At 44.1% G+C, this 21301-nt stretch overlaps 1 protein-coding gene across 6 annotated transcripts in view; it reads right to left on the bottom strand.

Moving 5' to 3' along the window:
• mical2b (microtubule associated monooxygenase, calponin and LIM domain containing 2b) overlaps positions 1-21301 on the bottom strand; it is a 235187-nt gene that overhangs the window by 103685 nt on the left and 110201 nt on the right. The window contains exons 17-18 of one of the 6 annotated variants that reach the window (XM_060928315.1): positions 1900-2019; positions 1394-1753 (exon numbers count right to left, since the gene is read on the bottom strand). The exons of the other annotated variants lie outside the window; for them this stretch is intronic. Coding sequence (XP_060784298.1) covers positions 1394-1753; positions 1900-2019 — 480 coding nt within the window. The remainder of the gene's footprint in view (positions 1-1393; positions 1754-1899; positions 2020-21301) is intronic. 6 annotated transcript variants of the gene reach the window in all.

Genomic DNA, 21301 nt, shown 5'->3' with positions numbered 1-21301 from the left:
GAACAACCCGCTGTCTTTCAAACTGTCTCTGTGCGTATAGGCCAACGCTCTGACCAATCAGCGCAACAGTGACTGTGACGTAGTCAGAGCGACAGAAAGCAGTGGGGGAGACCTTGAAATAAATAATTTTTTCAAAATGCGTATTAATTAATAAACAGGTTCTAGATATTAAGAAGTTTGGACATAATGACCACAAGTTTGGAGTCTGTACCACATACTTAACATACACTCATTTTTTCCAAGGGTTTGCTTAAACTGTTTGAGAGTTTTTATTTAGTGGTGTTTGGTGAAATAATTTCCCTTAAATTTAAAATAACGGGAAAATAAGAAACAATCAAAAAGTAATGTTTCAAAGCTGTTTATTAATTCTTCGTACTGCACAAACTAGCCCCATCCTTTTGGCTACGAGCGGAGCCAGCTGGTAGATCAGACTTTTGCCATAGCCGGTCGGCAAAACAGCGAAAACGTCCTTCTTGAAAAGGAATGAGCGGAGAGCCTCTTCCTGCTCATGTTTCAACGAAAACTCCAAGTCTAATTCTTCTAAAACTGATTCCAAAGCGGAGTCAAACGCGCGCTGTTCACTAGCCGTAGCCATCTTTCCTGTTGTGCTTTCTCCAGCGTCGCGCAGCTTTGTCGTCACTCCTGCAAAAGCCCGCCCAAAGAATCCAAACAAAAACCTTGCGTTGTGATTGGCAGGCACGATTTGATGCCCGGGGTGTTTTTGTTTATATGATGCGAGGCTAGACCCATTCACTAGGTAAAAATATTTTTGGCCGCTAGGCGGTTGGGTTTAGTTTACTAGGCTAACAGATGCGGGTACTTTTGTAAGAACTGTTATGATTGGCTTTTGTTCTCTCCCACGCTCTTGTAAGAACTGTTATGATTGGCTATCATGCTCTCGCCAGCGATGTTTTGGCCAATTACATTGTAGATAACACGTATTCTACCGCGAGACTTAGCGAGACTAAAGATGGCGAAAATGTAAACATGTAACATCGTCGTATGCTTGAGTATCACGAAGGAACATACCCCAACCCCCCCTCAATGAAAAAAAAAAAAAATCTCAACGGATTTGGCATAATATTGATTTTTGCTCAGAAAAAGCGAAAATCCGCCGAAAAGCGGAAAACTCTCATCCCTGATTGATTGAGTTAATCAGATCTCGCATAATAAGTTCCCCAATCTTATTTTGGAATTATTTCATCTAAAAACAGGTTGGATTTTTCATCTTACTTCAAGAAATCTTACCAAGTCAAATCTGACTAGTTCCACTGGCAGATTTTTTTTTCACCCGATTCAAGCAAATATGCTTTGTTTTAATCTTTTATTTCTTATTTTTGAAAGGCCATTTTTTGCAGTGTAACTTTTGCATGGTAGCTACTGTCCCATTCACCTGAGCGGTCTTGTCCTCCAGAATCTTGAGTCGCTGCAGCAGAGCAGGTGCGGACATCAGGGGGGTTTCGGAGGACTTATTGATGATCGATGGTTGCTCTTTAGGTTTGAGGACACGCTTCAGTGTCAACAGCTGTGTAGCCGAGACAGAAAGGCATTGAAGACTGGTTCGAGGTTCAGGAGGTTCATGAGGAGACCAAGGTTCTGTCTGACAAGTGAACTGGGCTTCTAGGGTCTGAAAGCCTGATTGGTCGTCCATGTTGTGGTAAGCTGGCTGTACTTGAACGTGTTGGGTTTCCTGGTGGGCGTGTTTGTGACCAGGCTGCATTCGAGACTCGAGGAGTTTCAGGTAAGGGGATGGCTGGAAGCAGGGACACAGAGCGACATTCAGATGTGATGGACACGGGAAAGAACTGAAAGTGGTCAAATTCACACATGGCTGTTTGTTTCTCGTCCTAGAAGCATGACGGACGTTTAGTGACGGCATGCTGAAGCGTATAAGCCTACCTGCCACTTTGGTTTGGGAGAAGCAGGAGGGGGTGAGGACTGGAGCTTGGGTTTAGCAAAACGAGGGTTTTCGGTCATGTCCAGAGAAACAGGCTTTACAGAACAGGAATCGGACGCCGACTGATTTGCGAAGACCGAACAGAAACAGAAGAAAGATGAAGGTGATATGGAAGTTGTAATGGAGAAATACATAGAGTATGCAATTCTGTAACACATTTTCGACCACTGTGAAAATCTCAGGGCATGAGAGACTTGTTTTTAATTCTGTTTGGCTGGAATGAAATACAAATTGCACAGCAACCTTGTTTTCCCAAAACAATTCTATAATTCAGTAGTTCTCAAAGTGTAATCCAGGGACCTCCAGGGGTTTGTGAAGTACATCCAGGGGGTCCATGACTTCCCCTCATTTTTGCCGTGTTCACACTTATACCGGTATGAAAGTGGTATAACTGTATCGATACAAAGTATACCGGTACAGTTTAGTGCATCTGTCCACACTAGTGAGAAATGTTTGCGGTTTTCTTTCATGGTAGTTGAAATGCGCGTGCGCGAAATGTTTCCGTGGTTACCGAGTAACTTCCTTCCGAGAATATGGCATCCGTTATTTCAAGATCTTGAGAAAACAAAACAATTATTCCATGATCTCAAGAAAACTAAATTTTTTCATGATCTCAGCTGGATCACTGTATCTCCGTCGGTAGAGACGAAGCCAGGCCAGTCTTCTGCGGAGGTGCCGCGGGCTAATTTTGAAATTATCCCTTATTAAAAGACTTAATGCAATCTCTCCCTGTGTCAACCCCTGATCAAAATATTGCCTTATTAGGTGATCGATTATTCCAGACATTCTAATGACCAAAGTTGCGTCTAATAAATAACAGAAATAACTGTTTTGTTTTCTCGAGATCTCGAATTAGTTGTGTTGTTTTCTCGAGATCCTGAATTAATGATGTCGTTATCTCGGAATACCAAGGTGAATAAAAAAAAAGGATTATATGAAGGGCGTCTCTCGGCTTCCGTACGGATGAAACAATGTGTGTGTGCTTTTTGTTGTCAATGTACAGTCTGTATTTCTGGTGGTCATTTATTCAGTTGAATCGTATAAAACGCGCGAGGCAGTTGAGAAAGAAACAAACAACTCTCCGTTCTTCACTATTTATTCAGCGAAGACATCGATTGAGGTGTGTGACTTTGCGCATTATATTTGTATCGATACAGAACCGCTTCATCTGTCCACACTACAGCGAAGCATTACTGTACCGGTACGAAACCCATACATTTGTGGGTTTCGTACCGATACAGTTATACTGCTACAGTACCGGTATAGTTGCTAGTGTGGACAGGTGTTGCGGTACGAAAGTAGTATCGTATCGGTACAAAATCCCTAGTGTGGACAGGGTATATGTTACACTGGTACAAATTACAAAGTCACATTACATTCATGGCGTTTGGGGGTTAGGTGCCTTGCTCAAGGGCACTTCTGCTGGTCCAGGGAATCGAACTAGCAACCTTTTGGTCCCAAAGCTTGGTCAGCTTGTCAGAGTAGCCAGTAAGGTCCTTGGGGGTGAATCAAGCTCAGCTCTCTGACCTTCATAACGGTCATGTCTTCAGGAAGGTTCTGGCCAGATTGGACTACACTGGTCACCCCTTCTATAAACCCGTCAACCCGTTCCAAAGTTATTGTGCAAACAAAAAGTCGGCCATCTTGAAAGTCGGCCATCTTGAAAGAGTTGGTCTCCAAAATTTTGTCAGTTCATGTATCTATTACAGAGTATTAGCGCACAAGATTTGGTGCAAATCCATCCATCCATCCATTCCAAAGTTATTGTGCAAACACGAAATACACCAGCGGCCATGTTTTGTTTTGTCGTTTACGGCTAAACCGTAACTTTTAGAGAATGTTATACGGCAGAAATGGATTCAGCACCCAAAAATCATACAGAAACAACACTAATTACTTTTCCTCAAAAATGCCTACGGTACACCTTCTTATTTAAAGCCCTTTTTCAACTTGGGGACCTGGCTATCAGGGAGTTCGAGCTTCTAGCTTCAGGTAGGAGACAGAGTTCCCACTCACAGGACAAAAAGATTCAAACTTTCCTTTGTCTGCACTGCAATTAATACGGTCAATTTGGACAAATGATTTCTTGCCAGTTGTGCACGCTGGACTTTCCGCTCATCCTGGCCTAGTGATCCTTCATCGTGCTGTACTGTTCCTATGTCTGAAATCACTCACTTATTCACTACTCCCGACACAGGGCACTACTATCTCATGAGCTCATTGGTAAAATGAAAAAAAACAAAAAAAACCCAAAACACTTTCGGACACGACTCCATCACGCTGTTATTTACGTCATTACCGTCGTACAATCAAAACATGCCAGATCAGTCGGCTGATGGGTTTTCAAAATAATAAAAACACATGCGCGTATGCATTTTGTGATAAATCCATATTATACGGAGCGCATTTCCCACATTAATCAATACAAAGTACTTTGTGACTGCTGCATCTTTCGGTTCTTTTATATCAATAGACTGGTACCAAAATTCAAAAAAGTGCTTATTTAAGGAGTTAAAGGCATTTTTGAGACAAAGTCGGCAAACAGTCTTATTTTGTCAATTTGGGTGTGCCGAATTCAAATCTGCAATATGCCGAGCTCTATCTGACCTCTGTTGACCTCTAGAGGTCATTGAACTCTGGGCCTGTAAACGTCTCAGCTGAACCCAGTTTCTCAGCTTTCTAAGGAATGAAATGTACTAAAATGATTAATGAAGTTAGCAAATGGCCTTGTTTGTTAAATGTTTGGGTGCTGAATTCATTTTTCATTTGTAAAATGACATATGACCTCTGATAACCTCAAGGTCATTAAACTTGGCCTATGGAGCACTTGCATGTGATGTCACAGCCGATCCAGATCGTGACAGACGCCATCTTGTCGGTCAAACGCCATATTTCCGCCTTCTACTTCTGGTTCTACTTCTACCTTTTCTTCTGGAAAACCCTACTATATACAATTCTACTACAACGGCTGCGGCTACAAGCTCTCCCTACCTGTGCACGTTTATGTTTTTTGTGTGTATTTTTGCGTGTTGTTCGTCTGTACCGGACTTCAATATCCACTACAACCATATGGACTTACTGGACATTGGTTTCCAGCAGAAAATGACGGTTTGTAGCGATTTCCATCGCATGCACAACATTCCGGACGAGACAGCGAGACCAGCGGGGTCTCCGTGGATTGTTATCGGAAGCAAAGCGAAGGAGGCGGCGCCGGGAGAGGAAGCAAAAGCGAGGCTGCAGAGCGGCCTGTTGACTAAGCTCAGAAAACAGCCACTCAAATCTCCACTGTAAGCCTCTACCTCTCCAACGCCAGGTAAACAAGACGGACGATTTGGAATTACAGCTGGAATTACCTTATTCTATTCTATAATCGGCTGGTCAGTGCTATACTCAATACTTAAGTGACTTACCCATCCAATGAGGATTATTTTCTTGTTTACAAGATGCCACATCTGAGTTGCTGACAAATCCTGAATTTCTGTAAAGATAACTGTCCAGAGATTTATAAGCACGCAGTGCTTCACCACTGAACAGCGAGGGAAAGTTGATGAGGTAATTATACATGTCTGGGCATTCCACCTCTGGCAGTTCAAAATCCACTGACACGGTCGTGAAAACTCCGTCCGGAAAGCCATACGGGTCACTAATCTGTAGATCGTTTATTTTAGACATATATCTAGTTATCTGTTCATTAGAAAAATGAGCCGTGTAGTCCGTCGGTTGAAATTGATCCATTCTGTACACGAGTGCAGCAGTATTCAGCTGTGCTGTTGACCGACAAGATGGTGGCTGTGTACTTTCCGGTCACGTGACTGCAAGATCTCTAAAGGCCTATGCATTTAACGGCATTTTTAAACTGACTTTACTCCCCCAAAAAGAATATGAACAGACAAAAAACAAATAGAAAGGAACAAATACAACATTAAAGCCGCAAGCGGCCTCGACGGGCCCTCGCGCCAGCGGCCAAGGGGGGCGGGGGCATGCGTCCCCGCGAAAGACCTTCCACAGCTTCTTCGGCAAGAGACATTACTCCCACAATGGCGACAAAGCACAGAAATGGACACATGGCAACAATAGGGTCTCGCACTGTACGGTGCTCGGGGGGCGCTATAGAGGCCCTGAGGCCCGCCTGGATCTGGGCTTCTGGTTCTCAGTAGCGGTGGCAGTCTAAGAAAAAGGAGCCTAATTTCGTGCGTTGTCGACCATGGCAAGCGCCCCAATAAGGGTCTTGTAAAGAGTTTGCTTGCCAAGTTTGACAAATCAGAAGCTGCAATATCATTTTTGCCATAACCAGCACCCCCAGGGGCGAAAGTGCACAAAATCTGGCGTATGTCAGGTGAGCTATGAAGAGTTTGCGTATGAAGTTTGATGACAATTGAGTAAATAGAAGATGAGATATAGATTTTTGAAGAATAAATTTTTTGGTTTTTCCCATGTCAGTAGGTGGCGCTATGCTGTACATGAGCCATTATGAGTTGGAAAAATAAGTGTCTACAACAGCAACGTACTATCACAAGGTAATGGTGTTAAGGAAAAGCATTATGGAATTATTTACCAAAAACCCGTTTTGGAGCAATTGCGTCGGCCAAAAACAGCGCCCCCCATGGACGAAAATTCCCAAAATGTGGTATACATGACATGGGAGGTAGTAAGAGGGTGGCCGTGAAGTTTGACCAAATTTGAGGAAAGACTGGATTTTTTGCCCAAAAATAGCGTCCCCAGTGGCGAAATATCACAGAAATTGGGTAACATGTCAGAAGCCCAATGAGTGATTTGCGTGTGAAGTATGAGCAGTTTTGAGCAATTAGAAGATTTGTTATGAATTTTTAAGCATGTAAAATTTTGCATTGAAAATTGATTGACGTATAACTTCTGAACGGTTTATGCTACGTGAAACGTATTTAGTAACTTTTGTCAGCCATGTCTGTAGATGATGTGTATCAATTTTGGTGACATTCCTATGAACGGTCTAGGAGGAGTTGCGCCGTCCTCGTGGCCATGCATTTCGCACAAAAGTGAAATTACCTCACTTCCTGTTGGGCGTGGCTAATGCATTGGCATTACATTTTTGTCCGGCTTAGTGAGATACATATGCGTACCAAATGGCATGCCACTACTACAAACTACATGGCAACCAGGCACCTTAATGCGGGAGGCCAAAATCACAACGAGTTAGGGGGCGCTATAGAGGCCCTGAGGCCCGCCTGGATCTGGGCTTCTGGTTCTCAGTAGCGGTGGCAGTCTAAGAAAAAGGAGCCAAATTTCGTGCGTTGTCGACCATGGCAAGCGCCCCAATAAGGGTCTTGTAAAGAGTCTGCTTGCCAAGTTTGACAAATCAGAAGCTGCAATATCATTTCTGCCATAACCAGCACCCCCAGGGGCGAAAGTGCACAAAATTTGGCGTACATGTCAGGTGAGCTATGAAGAGTTGGCGTATCAAGTTTGATGACAATTGACTAAATAGAAGATGAGATATAGATTTTTGAAGAATAAATTTTTTGGTTTTTCCCATGTCAGTAGGTGGCGCTATGCTGTACATGAGCGATTATGAGTTGGAAAAATAAGCGTCTAAAACAGCAACGCACTGTCACAAGGTAGTGGTGTGAAAGAAAAGCATTATGGAATTATTTGCCCAAAACCCGTTTCGGAGCAATTGCGTCGGCCAAAAACAGCGCCCCCCATGGACGAAAATTCCCAAAATGTGGTATACATGACATGGGACGTAGTAAGAGGGTGGCCGTGAAGTTTGACCAAATTTGAGGAAAGATTGGATTTTTTGCCCAAAAATAGCGCCCCCAGTGGCGAAATATCACAGAAATTGGGTAACATGTCAGAAGCCCAATGAATGATTTGCGTGTGAAGTATGAGCAGTTTTGAGCAATTAGAAGATTTGTTATGAATTTTTAAGCATGTAAAATTTTGCATCGAAAATTGATTGATGTATAACTTCTGAACGGTTTATGCTACGTGAAACCTATTTAGTAACTTTTGTCAGCCATGTCTGTAGATGATGTGTATCAATTTTGGTGACATTCCTATGAACGGTCTAGGAGGAGTTGCGCCGTCTTCGTGGCCATGCATTTCGCACAAAAGTGAAATTACCTCACTTCCTGTTGGGCGTGGCTAATGCATTGGCAATACATTTTTGTCCGGCTTAGTGAGATACATATGCGTACCAAGTGGCATGCCACTACTACAAACTACATGGCAACCAGGCACCTTAATGCGGGAGGCCAAAATCACAACGACTTAGGGGGCGCTATAGAGGCCCTGAGGCCCGCCTGGATCTGGGCTTCTGCTTCTCAGTAGCGGTGGCAGTCTAAGAAAAAGGAGCCAAATTTCGTGCGTTGTCGACCATGGCAAGCGCCCCAATAAGGGTCTTGTAAAGAGTTTGCTTGCCAAGTTTGACAAATCAGAAGCTGCAATATCATTTCTGCCATAACCAGCACCCCCAGGGGCGAAAGTGCACAAAATTTGGCGTACATGTCAGGTGAGCTATTAAGAGTTGGCGTATCAAGTTTGATGACAATTGACTAAATAGAAGATGAGATATAGATTTTTGAAGAATAAATTTTTTGGTTTTTCCCATGTCAGTAGGTGGCGCTATGCTGTACATGAGCGATTATGAGTTGGAAAAATAAGCGTCTAAAACAGCAATGCACTGTCACAAGGTAGTGGTGTGAAAGAAAAGCATTATGGAATTATTTGCCCAAAACCCGTTTCGGAGCAATTGCGTCGGCCAAAAACAGCGCCCCCCATGGACGAAAATTCCCAAAATGTGGTATACATGACATGGGACGTAGTAAGAGGGTGGCCGTGAAGTTTGACCAAATTTGAGGAAAGATTGGATTTTTTGCCCAAAAATAGCGCCCCCAGTGGCGAAATATCACAGAAATTGGGTAACATGTCAGAAGCCCAATGACTGATTTGCGTGTGAAGTATGAGCAGTTTTGAGCAATTAGAAGATTTGTTATGAATTTTTAAGCATGTAAAATTTTGCATCGAAAATTGATTGATGTATAACTTCTGAACGGTTTATGCTACGTGAAACCTATTTAGTAACTTTTGTCAGCCATGTCTGTAGATGATGTGTATCAATTTTGGTGACATTCCTATGAACGGTCTAGGAGGAGTTGCGCCGTCTTCGTGGCCATGCATTTCGCACAAAAGTGAAATTACCTCACTTCCTGTTGGGCGTGGCTAATGCATTGGCATTACATTTTTGTCCGGCTTAGTGAGATACATATGCGTACCAAATGGCATGCCACTACTACAAACTACATGGCAACCAGGCACCTTAATGCGGGAGACCAAAATCACAACGACTTAGGGGGCGCTATAGAGGCCCTGAGCCCCGGCCAAGTTTGGGCTTTTGGTGCTGAGTAGCGGTGGCAATTCTCAGAACTGGTGCCAAATTTCGTGCGTTTTCGCCCATGGCAAGCGCCCCGAAAATGGCCCAACAGCGGAGAAAAATAAAGAAGAAGACGGAAGAATAATAATAGTGAACTCTTACAAGAACAATAGGGCCTTCGCCCATAGGGCTCGGGCCCTAATTAAAGCCGCAAGCGGCCTCGACGGGCCCTCGCGCCAGCGGCCAAGGGGGGCGGGGGCATGCGTCCCCGCGAAAAACCTTCCACAGCTTCTTCGGCAAGAGACATTACTCCCACAATGGCGACAAACCACAGAAATGGACACATGGCAACAATAGGGTCTCGCACTGAACGGTGCACGGGGGGCTCTATAGAGGCCCTGAGGCCCGCCTGGATCTGGGCTTTTGGTTCTCAGTAGCGGTGGCAGTCTAAGAAAAAGGAGCCAAAGTTCGTGCGTTGTCGACCATGGCAAGCGCCCCAATAAGGGTCTTGCAAAGAGTTTGCTTGCCAAGTTTGACAAATCAGAAGCTGCAATATCATTTTTGCAATAACCAGCACCCCCAGGGGCGAAACTGCACAAAATTTGGCGTAGACGTCAGGTGAGCTATGAAGAGTTTGTGTATGAAGTTTGATGACAAATGAGTAAATAGAAGATGAGATATAGATTTTTGAAGAATAAATGTTTTGGTTTTACCCATGTCAGTAGGTGGCGCTATGCTGTACATGAGTGATTATGAGTTGGAAAAATAAGTGTCTACAACAGCAACGTACTTTCACAAGGTAGTGGTGTGAAGGAAAAGCATAATGGAATTATTTACCAAAAACCCGTTTTGGAGCAATTGCGTCAGCCAAAAACAGCGCCCCCCATGGTCGAAAATTTCCAAAACGAGGTATACATGACATGGGAGGTAGAAAGAGGGTGGCCGTGAAGTTTGACCAAATTTGAGGAAAGATTGGAATTTTTGCCCAAAAATAGCGCCCCCAGTGGCGAAATATCACAGAAAGTGGGTAACATGTCAGAAGCCCAATGAGTGATTTGTGTGTGAAGAATGAGCAGTTTTGAGCAATCAGAAGATTTGTTATGAATTTTTAAGCATGTAAAATTTTGCTTCGAAAATTGATTGACGTATAACTTCTGAACGGTTTATGCTACGTGAAACGTATTTAGTAACTTTTGTCAGCCATGTCTGTAGATGATGTGTATCAATTTTGGTGACATTCCTATGAACGGTCTAGGAGGAGTTGCGCCGTCTTCGTGGCCATGCATTTCGCACAAAAGTGAAATTACCTCACTTCCTGTTGGGCGTGGCTAATGCATTGGCATGACATTTTTGTCCGGCTTAGTGAGATACATATGCGTACCAAACGGCATGCCACTACTACAAACTACAAGGCACCCAGGCACCGTAAAGCGGGAGGCCAAAATCACAACGACTTAGGGGGCGCTATAGAGGCCCTGAGGCCCGGCCAAGTTTGGGCTTCTGGTTCTGAGTAGCGGTGGCAATTCTCGGAACTGGTGCCAAATTTCGTGCGTTTTCGCCCATGGCAAGCGCCCCGAAAATGGCCCAACAGCAGAGAAAAATAAAGAAGAAGAAGAAGACGGAAGAAGAAGAAGAAGACGGAAGAATAATTAAAGCCGCAAGCGGCCTCGACGGGCCCTCGCGCCAGCGGCCAAGGGGGGCGGGGGCATGCGTCCCTGCGAAAAACCTTGCACAGCTTCTTCGGCAAGAGACATTACTCCCACAATGGCGACAAAGCACAGAATTGGACACAGAGTACACGGTGCGCTGAGATGTTGTCATGGACAGAACATTTTATGCCATGGCTTCCCAACCAAATTAATGTATTTACCTCATCAGTCACCAAGCTATAGCTACATAGGATTGTCTTCTGTTAGACATCTATTAGTCTGTATGTAACGCTACAACACTTGCTCCCGACTGCCTACCCATCCCCCACAAGTCATGTGTGTTAAAGGCAACCAAAATAACATACTCCTGGTGCCTCATGATTGTAAACACCTCTACTGCAACTGCTACAGCGCAATGAGCGCCCCCAGTGGTGAAAGTTCACCAAATTTGGTACACATGTCAAGGGACCTATGAAGAGTTGTTGTGTCAAGTTTGACCAATCAGAAGCCGAGATATAAATTGTTGCCTGAAAACAGCGCCCCCAGTGGCAAAAGGTCACAAAATTTGGGAGATATGTCAGGTGACCTGTTAAGAGTGTGCGTATCAAGTTTGATCAAGATTGAGTAAATAGAAGATGAGATATTGATTGTTGAAGAATAAATGTTTTGGTTTTTCCCATGTCAGTAGGTGGCGCTATGCTGTACATGAGCGATTATGAGTTGGAAAAATAAGTGTCTACAACAGCAACGTACTATCACAAGGTAGTGGTGTGAAGGAAAAGCATTATGGAATTATTTACCAAAAACCCGTTTTGGAGCAATTGCTTCGGCCAAAAACAGCGCCCCCCATGGACGAAAATTCCCAAAATGTGGTATACATGACATGGGAGGTAGTAAGAGGGTAGCCGTGAAGTTTGACCAAATTTGCGGAAAGATTGGATTTTTTGCCCAAAAATAGCGCCCCCAGTGGCGAAATATCACAGAAATTGGGTAGCATGTCAGAAGCCCAATGAGTGATTTGCGTGTGAAGTATGAGCAGTTTTTAGCAATTAGAAGATTTGTTATGAATTTTTAAGCATGTAAAATTTTGCATTGAAAATTGATTGACGTATAACTTCTGAACGGCTTATCCTACGTGAAACGTATTTAGGAACTTTTGTCAGCCATGTCTGTAGATGATGTCTATCAATTTTGGTGACATTCCTATGAACGGCCTAGGAGGAGTTGCGCCGTCTTCGTGGCCATGCATTTCGCACAAAAGTGAAATTACCTCACTTCCTGTTGGGCGTGGCTAATGCATTGGCATTACATTTTTGTCCGGCTTAGTGAGATACATATGCGTACCAAATGGCATGCCACTACTACAAACTACATGGCAACCAGGCACCTTTATGCGGGAGGCCAAAATCACAACGACTTAGGGGGCGCTATAGAGGCCTTGAGGCCCGCCTGGATCAGGGCTTCTGCTTCTCAGTAGCGGTGGCAGTCTAAGAAAAAGGAGCCAAATTTCGTGCGTTGTCGACCATGGCAAGCGCCCCAATAAGGGTCTTGTAAAGAGTTTGCTTGCCAAGTTTGACAAATCAGAAGCTGCAATATCATTTGTGCCATAACCAGCACCCCCAGGGGCGAAAGTGCACAAAATTTGGCGTATATGTCAGGGGAGCTATGAAGAGTTTGCGTATGAAGTTTGATGACAATTGAGTAAATAGAAGATGAGATATAGATTTTTGAAGAATAAATTTTTTGGTTTTTCCCATGTCAGTAGGTGGCGCTATGCTGTACATGAGCGATTATGAGTTGGAAAAATAAGTGTCTACAACAGCAACGTACTATCACAAGGTAGTGGTGGGAAGGGAAAGCATTATGGAATTATTGACCAAAAACCCGTTTTGGAGCAATTGCGTCGGCCAAAAACAGCGCCCCCCATGGACGAAAATTCCCAAAATGTGGTACACATGACATGGGGGGTAGTAAGAGGGTGGCCGTGAAGTTTGACCAAATTTGAGGAAAGATTGGATTTTTTGCCCAAAAATAGCACCCCCAGTGGCGAAAAATCACAGAAATTGGGTAACATGTCAGAAGCCCAATGAGTGATTTGCGTGTGAAGTATGAGCAGTGTTGAGCAATCAGAAGATTTGTTATGAATTTTTAAGCATGTAAAATTTTGCATCGAAAATTGATTGACGTATAACTTCTGAACGGTTTATCCTACGTGAAACGTATTTAGTAACTTTTGTCAGCCATGTCTGTAGATGATGTCTATCAATTTTGGTGACCTTCCTATGAACGGTCTAGGAGGAGTTGCGCCGTCTTCGTGGCCATGCATTTCGCACAAAAGTGAAATTACCTCACTTCCTGTTGGGCGTGGCTAATGCATTGGCATTACATTTTTGTCCGGATTAGTGAGATACATAAGCGTACCAAATGGCATGCCACTACTACAAACTACATGGCACCCAGGCACCTTAATGCGGGAGGCCAAAATCACAATGACTTAGGGGGCGCTATAGAGGCCCTGAGCCCCGGCCAAGTTTGGGCTTTTGGTTCTGAGTAACGGAGGCAATTCTCGGAACTGGTGCCAAATTTCGTGCGTTTTCGCCCATGGCAAGCGCCCCGAAAATGGCCCAACAGCGGAGAAAAATAAAGAAGAAGAAGAAGAAGAAGACGGAAGAATAATAATAGTGAACTCTTACAAGAACAATAGGGCCTTCGCCCTAAAGAAGAAGAAGAAGAAGAAGACGGAAGAATAATAATAGTGAACTCTTACAAGAACAATAGGGCCTTCGCCCTATAGGGCTCGGGCCCTAATAATAGTGAACTCTTACAAGAACAATAGGGCCTTCGCCCATAGGGCTCGGGCCCTAATAACTAGAAACTATACGCCAAGCAGACACCTTAATGCGAGAGGCAAAAATCACAACACGTTAGGGGGCGCTATAGAGGCCCTGAGGCCCGCCTGGATCTGGGCTTCTGGTTCTCAGTAGCGGTGGCAGTCTAAGAAAAAGGAGCCAAATTTCGTGCGTTGTCGACCATGGCAAGCACCCCAATAAGGGTCTTGTAAAGAGTTTGCTTGGCAAGTTTGACAAATCAGAAGCTGCAATATCATTTTTGCCATAACCAGCACCCCCAGGGGCGAAAGTGCACAAAATTTGGCGTAGATGTCAGGTGAGCTATGAAGAGTTTGCGTATGAAGTTTGATGACAATTGAGTAAATAGAAGATGAGATATAGATTTTTGAAGAATAAATATTTTGGTTTTTCCCATGTCAGTAGGTGGCGCTATGCTGTACATGAGCGATTATGAGTTGGAGAAATAAGTGTCTACAACAGCAACGTACTATCACAAGGTAGTGGTGTGAAGGAAAAGAGGAAAGATTGGATTTTTTGCCGAAAAATAGCGCCCCCAGTGGCGAAATATCACCGAAATTGGGTAACATGTCAGAAGCCCAATGAGTGATTTGCGTGTGAAGTAGGAGCAGTTTGGAGCAATTAGAAGATTTGTTATGAATTTTTAAGCATGTAAAAGTTTGCATTAAAAATTGATTGACGTATAACTTCGGAACGGTTAATGCTACGTGAAACGTATTTAGTAACTTTTGTCAGCCATGTCTGTAGATGATGTGTATCAATTTTGGTGACATTCCTATGAACGGTCTAGGAGGAGTTGCGCCGTCTTCGTGGCCATGCATTTCGCACAAAAGTGAAATTACCTCACTTCCTGTTGGGCGTGGCTAATGCATTGGCATTACATTTTTGTCCGGCTTAGTGAGATACATATGCGTACCAAATGGCATGCCACTACTACAAACTACATGGCAACCAGGCACCTTAATGCGGGAGGCCAAAATCACAACGAGTTAGGGGGCGCTATAGAGGCCCTGAGGCCCGCCTGGATCTGGGCTTCTGGTTCTCAGTAGCGGTGGCAGTCTAAGAAAAAGGAGCCAAATTTCGTGCGATGTCGACCATGGCAAGCGCCCCAAAAAGGGTCTTGTAAAGAGTTTGCTTGCCAAGTTTGACAAATCAGAAGCTGCAATATCATTTCTGCCATAACCAGTACCCCCAGGGGCGAAAGTGCATAAAATTTGGCGTACATGTCAGGTGAGCTATGAAGAGTTTGCGTATGAAGTTTGATGACAATTGAGTAAATAGAAGACGAGATATAGATTTTTGAAGAATAAATTTTTTGGTTTTTCCCATGTCAGAAGGTGGCGCTATGCTGTACATGAGCGATTATGAGTTGGAAAAATAAGCGTCTACAACAGCAACGTACTATCACAAGGTAGTGGTGTGAAGGAAAAGCATTATGGAATTATTTACCAAAAACCCGTTTTGGAGCAATTGCGTCGGCCAAAAACAGCGCCCCCCATGGACGAAAATTCCCAAAATGTGGTATACATGACATGGGAGGTAGTAAGAGGGTGGCCGTGAAGTTTGACCAAATTTGAGGAAAGATTGGATTTTTTGCCCAAAAATAGCGCCCCCAGTGGCGAAATATCACAGATATTGGGTAACATGTCAGAAGCCCAATGAGTGATGTGCGTGTGAAGTATGAGCAGTTTTGAGCAATCAGAAGATTTGTTATGAATTTTTAAGCATGTAAAAATTTGCATCGAAAATTGATTGACGTATAACTTCTGAACGGTTTATGCTACGTGAAACGTATTTAGTAACTTTTGTCAGCCATGTCTGTAGATGATTATCAATTTTGGTGCCATTCCTATGAACGGTCTAGGAGGAGTTGCGCCGTCTTCCTGGCCATGCATTTCGCACAAAAGTGAAATTACCTCACTTCCTGTTGGGCGTGGCTAATGCACTGGCATTACATTTTTGTCCGGCTTAGTGAGGTACATAGGCGTACCAAATGGCATGCCACTACTACAAACTACATGGCAACCAGGCACCTTAATGCGGGAGACCAAAATCACAACGACTTAGGGGGCGCTATAGAGGCCCTGAGCCCCGGCCAAGTTTGGGCTTTTGGTTCTGAGTAGCGGTGGCAATTCTCGGAACTGGCGCCAAATTTCGTGCGTTTTCGCCCATGGCAAGTGCCCCGAAAATGGCCCAACAGCGGAGAAAAATAAAGAAGAAGAAGAAGAAGAAGAAGAAGAAGACGGAAGAATAATAATAGTGAACTCTTACAAGAACAATAGGGCCTTCGCCCTATAGGGCTCGGGCCCTAATTAAAGCCGCAAGCGGCCTCGACGGGCCCTCGCGCCAGCGGCCAAGGGGGGCGGGGGCATGCGTCCCCGCGAAATACCTTCCACAGCTTCTTCGGCAAGAGACATTACTCCCGCAATGGCGACAAAGCACAGAATTGGACACATGGCAACGACAGGATCTCGCACTGTACGGTGCTCGGGCCCTAATAATAATAGTGCCCTAATAAGGGTCTTGTAAAGAGTTTGCTTGCCAAGTTTGACAAATCAGAAGCTGCAATATCATTTCTGCCATAACCAGCACCCCCAGGGGCGAAAGTGCACAAAATTTGGCGTACATGTCAGGTGAGCTATGAAGAGTTTGCGTATGAAGTTTGATGACAATTGAGTAAATAGAAGATGAGATATAGATTTTTGAAGAATAAAATTTATGGTTTTTCCCATGTCAGTAGGTGGCGCAATGCTGTACATGAGCGATTATGAGTTGGAAAAATAAGTGTCTACAACAGCAACGCACTATCACAAGGTAGTGGTGTGAAGGAAAAGCATTATGGAATTATTTAACAAAAACCCGTTTTGGAGCAATTGCGTCGGCCAAAAACAGCGCCCCCCATGGACGAAAATTCCCAAAACGTGGTATACATGACATGGGAGGTAGTAAGAGGGTGGGCGTGAAGTTTGACCAAATTTGAGGAAAGACTGGAATTTTTGCCCAAAAATAGCGCCCCCAGTGGCGAAATATCACAGACAGTGGGTAACATGTCAGAAGCCCAATGAGTGATCTGCGTGTGAAGTATGAGCAGTTTTGAGCAATTAGAAGATTTGTTATGAATTTTTAAGCATGTAAAATGTTGCATTGAAAATTGATTGACGTATAACTTCTGAACGGTGTATGCTACGTGAAACCTATTTAGTAACTTTCGTCAGCCGTATCTGTAGATGATGTGTATCAATTTTGGTGACATTCCTATGAACGGTCTAGGAGGAGTTGCGCTGTCTTCGTGGCCATGCATTTCGCACAAAAGTGAAATTACCTCACTTCCTGTTGGGCGTGGCTAATGCATTGGCATTACATTTTTGTCCGGCATAGTGAGATACATATGCGTACCAAATGGCATGCCACTACTACAAACTACATGGCAACCAGGCACCTTAATGCAGGAGGCCAAAATCACAACGAGTTAGGGGGCGCTATAGGGGCCCTGAGGCCCGCCTGGATCAGAGCTTCTGGTTCTCAGTAGCGGTGGCAGTCTAAGAAAAAGGAGCCAAATTTCGTGCGTTGTCGACCATGGCAAGCGCCCCAAAAAGGGTCTTGTAAAGAGTTTGCTTGGCAAGTTTGACAAATCAGAAGCTGCAATATCATTTTTGCCATAACCAGCACCCCCAGGGGCGAAAGTGCACAAAATTAGGCGTAGGCGTCAGGTGAGCTATGAAGAGTTTGCGTATGAAGTTTGATGACAATTGAGTAAATAGAAGACGAGATATAGATTTTTGAAGAATAAATTTTTTGCTTTTTCCCATGTCAGTAGGTGGCGCTATGCTGTACATGAGCGATTATGAGTTGGAAAAATAAGTGTCTACAACAGCAACGTACTATCACAAGGTAGTGGTGTGAAGGAAAAGCATTATGGAATTATTTACCAAAAACCCGTTTTGGAGCAATTGCGTCGGCCAAAAACAGCGCCCCCCATGGACGAAAATTTCCAAAACGTGGTATAGATGACATGGGAGGTAGGAAGAGGGTGGCCGTGAAGTTTGACCAAATTTGAGGAAAGATTGGAATTTTTGCCCAAAAATAGCGCCCCCAGTGGCGAAATATCACAGAAATTGGGTAACATGTCAGAAGCCCAAGGAGTGATTTGCGTGTGAAGTATGAGCAGTTTTGAGCAATCAGAAGATTTGTTATGAATTTTTAAGCATGTAAAAATTTGCATCGAAAATTGATTGACGTATAACTTCTGAACGGTTTATCCTACGTGAAACGTATTTAGTAACTTTTGTCAGCCATGTCTGTAGATGATGTCTATCAATTTTGGTGACATTCCTATGAACGGTCTAGGAGGAGTTGCGCCGTCTTCGTGGCCATGCATTTCGCACAAAAGTGAAATTACCTCACTTCCTGTTGGGCGTGGCTAATGCATTGGCATTACATTTTTGTCCGGCTTAGTGAGATACATATGCGTACCAAATGGCATGCCACTACTACAAACTACATGGCACCCAGGCACCTTAATGCGGGAGGCCAAAATCACAACGACTTAGGGGGCGCTATAGAGGCCCTGAGCCCCGGCCAAGTTTGGGCTTCTGGGTCTGAGTAGCGGTGGCAATTCTCGGAACTGGTGCCAAATTTCGTGCGTTTTCGCCCATGGCAAGTGCCCCGAAAATGGCCCAACAGCGGAGAAAAATAAAGAAGAAGAAGAAGACGGAAGAAGAAGAAGAAGACGGAAGAATAATAATAGTGAACTCTTACAAGAACAATAGGGCCTTCGCCCATAGGGCTCGGGCCCTAATTAAAGCCGCAAGCGGCCTCGACGGGCCCTCGCGCCAGCGGCCAAGGGGGGCGGGGGCATGCGACCCCGCGAAATACCTTCCACAGCTTCTTCGGCAAGAGACATAACTCCCACAATGGTGACAAAGCACAGAATTGGACACAGAGTACACGGTGCGCTGAGATGTTGTCATGGACAGAACATTTTATGCCATGGCTTCCCAACCAAATTAATGTATTTACCTCATCAGTCACCAAGCTATAGCTACATAGGATTGTCTTCTGTTAGACATCTATTAGTCTGTATGTAACGCTACAACACTTGCTCCCGACTGCCTACCCATTCCCCACAAGTCATGTGTGTTTAAGGCAACCAAAACAACATACTCCTGGTGCCTCATGATTGTAAACACCTCTCCTGCAACTGCTACAGCGCAATGAGCGCCCCCAGTGGTGAAAGTTCACCAAATTTGGTATACATGTCAAGGGACCTATGAAGAGTTGTTTTGTAAAGTTTGATCAAGTTTGACCAATCAGAAGCCGAGATATAAATTGTTGCCTGAAAACAGCGCCCCCAGTGGCAAAAGTTCACAAAATTTGGCACATATGTCAGGTGACCTGTTAAGAGTGTGCGTATCAAATTTGATCAAGATTGAGAAAATAGAAGATGAGATATTGATTTTTGAAGAATAAATTTTTTGGTTTCTCCCATGTCAGTAGGTGGCGCTATGCTGCACATGAGCGATTATGAGTTGGAAAAATAAGTGTCTACAACAGCAACGTACTATCACAAGGTAATGGTGTGAAGGAGAAGCATTATGGAATTATTTACCAAAAACATGTTTTGGAGCAATTGCGTTGGCCAAAAACAGCGCCCCCCATGGACGAAAATTCCCAAAATGTGGTGTACATGACATGGGAGGTAGTAAGAGGGTGGCCGTGAAGCTTGACCAAATTTGAGGAAAGATTGGAATTTTTGCCCAAAAATAGCGCCCCCAGTGGCGAAATATCACAGAAATTGGGTAACATGTCAGATGCCCAATGAGTGATCTGCGTGTGAAGTATGAGCAGTTTTGAGCAAGTAGAAGATTTGTTATGAATTTTTAAGCATGTAAAATTTTGCATTGAAAATTGATTGACGTATAACTTCTGAACGGTTTATTCTACGTGAAACGTATTTAGGAACTTTTGTAAGCCGTGTCTGTAGATGATGTGCATCAATTTTGGTGACATTCCTATGAACGGTCTAGGAGGAGTTGCGCCGTCTTCGTGGCCATGCATTTCGCACAAAAGTGAAATTACCTCACTTCCTGTTGGGCGTGGCTAATGCATTGGCATTACATTTTTGTCCGGCTTAGTGAGATACATATGCGTACCAAATGGCATGCCACTACTACAAACTACATGGCAACCAGGCACCTTAATGCGGGAGGCCAAAATCACAACGAGTTAGGGGGCGCTATAGAGGCCCTGAGGCCCGCCTGGATCTGGGCTTCTGGTTCTCAGTAGCGGTGGCAGTCTAAGAAAAAGGAGCCAAATTTCGTGCGATGTCGACCATGGCAAGCGCCCCAAAAAGGGTCTTGTAAAGAGTTTGCTTGCCAAGTTTGACAAATCAGAAGCTGCAATATCATTTCTGCCATAACCAGTACCCCCAGGGGCGAAAGTGCACAAAATTTGGCGTACATGTCAGGTGAGCTATGAAGAGTTTGCGTATGAAGTTTGATGACAATTGAGTAAATAGAAGATGAGATATAGATTTTTGAAGAATAAATTTTTTGGTTTTTCCCATGTCAGAAGGTGGCGCTATGCTGTACATGAGCGATTATGAGTTGGAAAAATAAGCGTCTACAACAGCAACGTACTATCACAAGGTAGTGGTGTGAAGGAAAAGCATTATGGAATTATTTACCAAAAACCCGTTTTGGAGCAATTGCGTCGGCCAAAAACAGCGCCCCCCATGGACGAAAATTCCCAAAATGTGGTATACATGACATGGGAGGTAGTAAGAGGGTGGCCGTGAAGTTTGACCAAATTTGAGGAAAGATTGGATTTTTTGCCCAAAAATAGCGCCCCCAGTGGCGAAATATCACAGATATTGGGTAACATGTCAGAAGCCCAATGAGTGATTTGCGTGTGAAGTATGAGCAGTTTTGAGCAATCAGAAGATTTGTTATGAATTTTTAAGCATGTAAAATTTTGCATCGAAAATTGATTGACGTATAACTTCTGAACGGTTTATCCTACGTGAAACGTATTTAGTAACTTTTGTCAGCCATGTCTGTAGATGATGTGTATCAATTTTGGTGACATTCCTATGAACGGTCTAGGAGGAGTTGCGCCGTCTTCGTGGCCATGCATTTCGCACAAAAGTGAAATTACCTCACTTCCTGTTGGGCGTGGCTAATGCATTGGCATTACATTTTTGTCCGACTTAGTGAGATACATATGCCTACCAAATGGCATGCCACTACTACTAACTACATGGCAACCAGGCACCTTAATGCGGGAGACCAAAATCACAACGACTTAGGGGGCGCTATAGAGGCCCTGAGCCCCGGCCAAGTTTGGGCTTTTGGGTCTGAGTAGCGGTGGCAATTCTCGGAACTGGTGCCAAATTTCGTGCGTTTTCGCCCATGGCAAGTGCCCCGAAAATGGCCCAACAGCGGAGAAAAATAAAGAAGACGGAAGAATAATAATAGTG

Source organism: Neoarius graeffei, chromosome 8, assembly GCF_027579695.1.
Source record: "Neoarius graeffei isolate fNeoGra1 chromosome 8, fNeoGra1.pri, whole genome shotgun sequence".
Taxonomy (NCBI): domain Eukaryota; kingdom Metazoa; phylum Chordata; class Actinopteri; order Siluriformes; family Ariidae; genus Neoarius; species Neoarius graeffei.
Note: the sequence above shows the minus strand (reverse complement) of the source record. Positions and strands in the feature narration are given on the sequence as shown.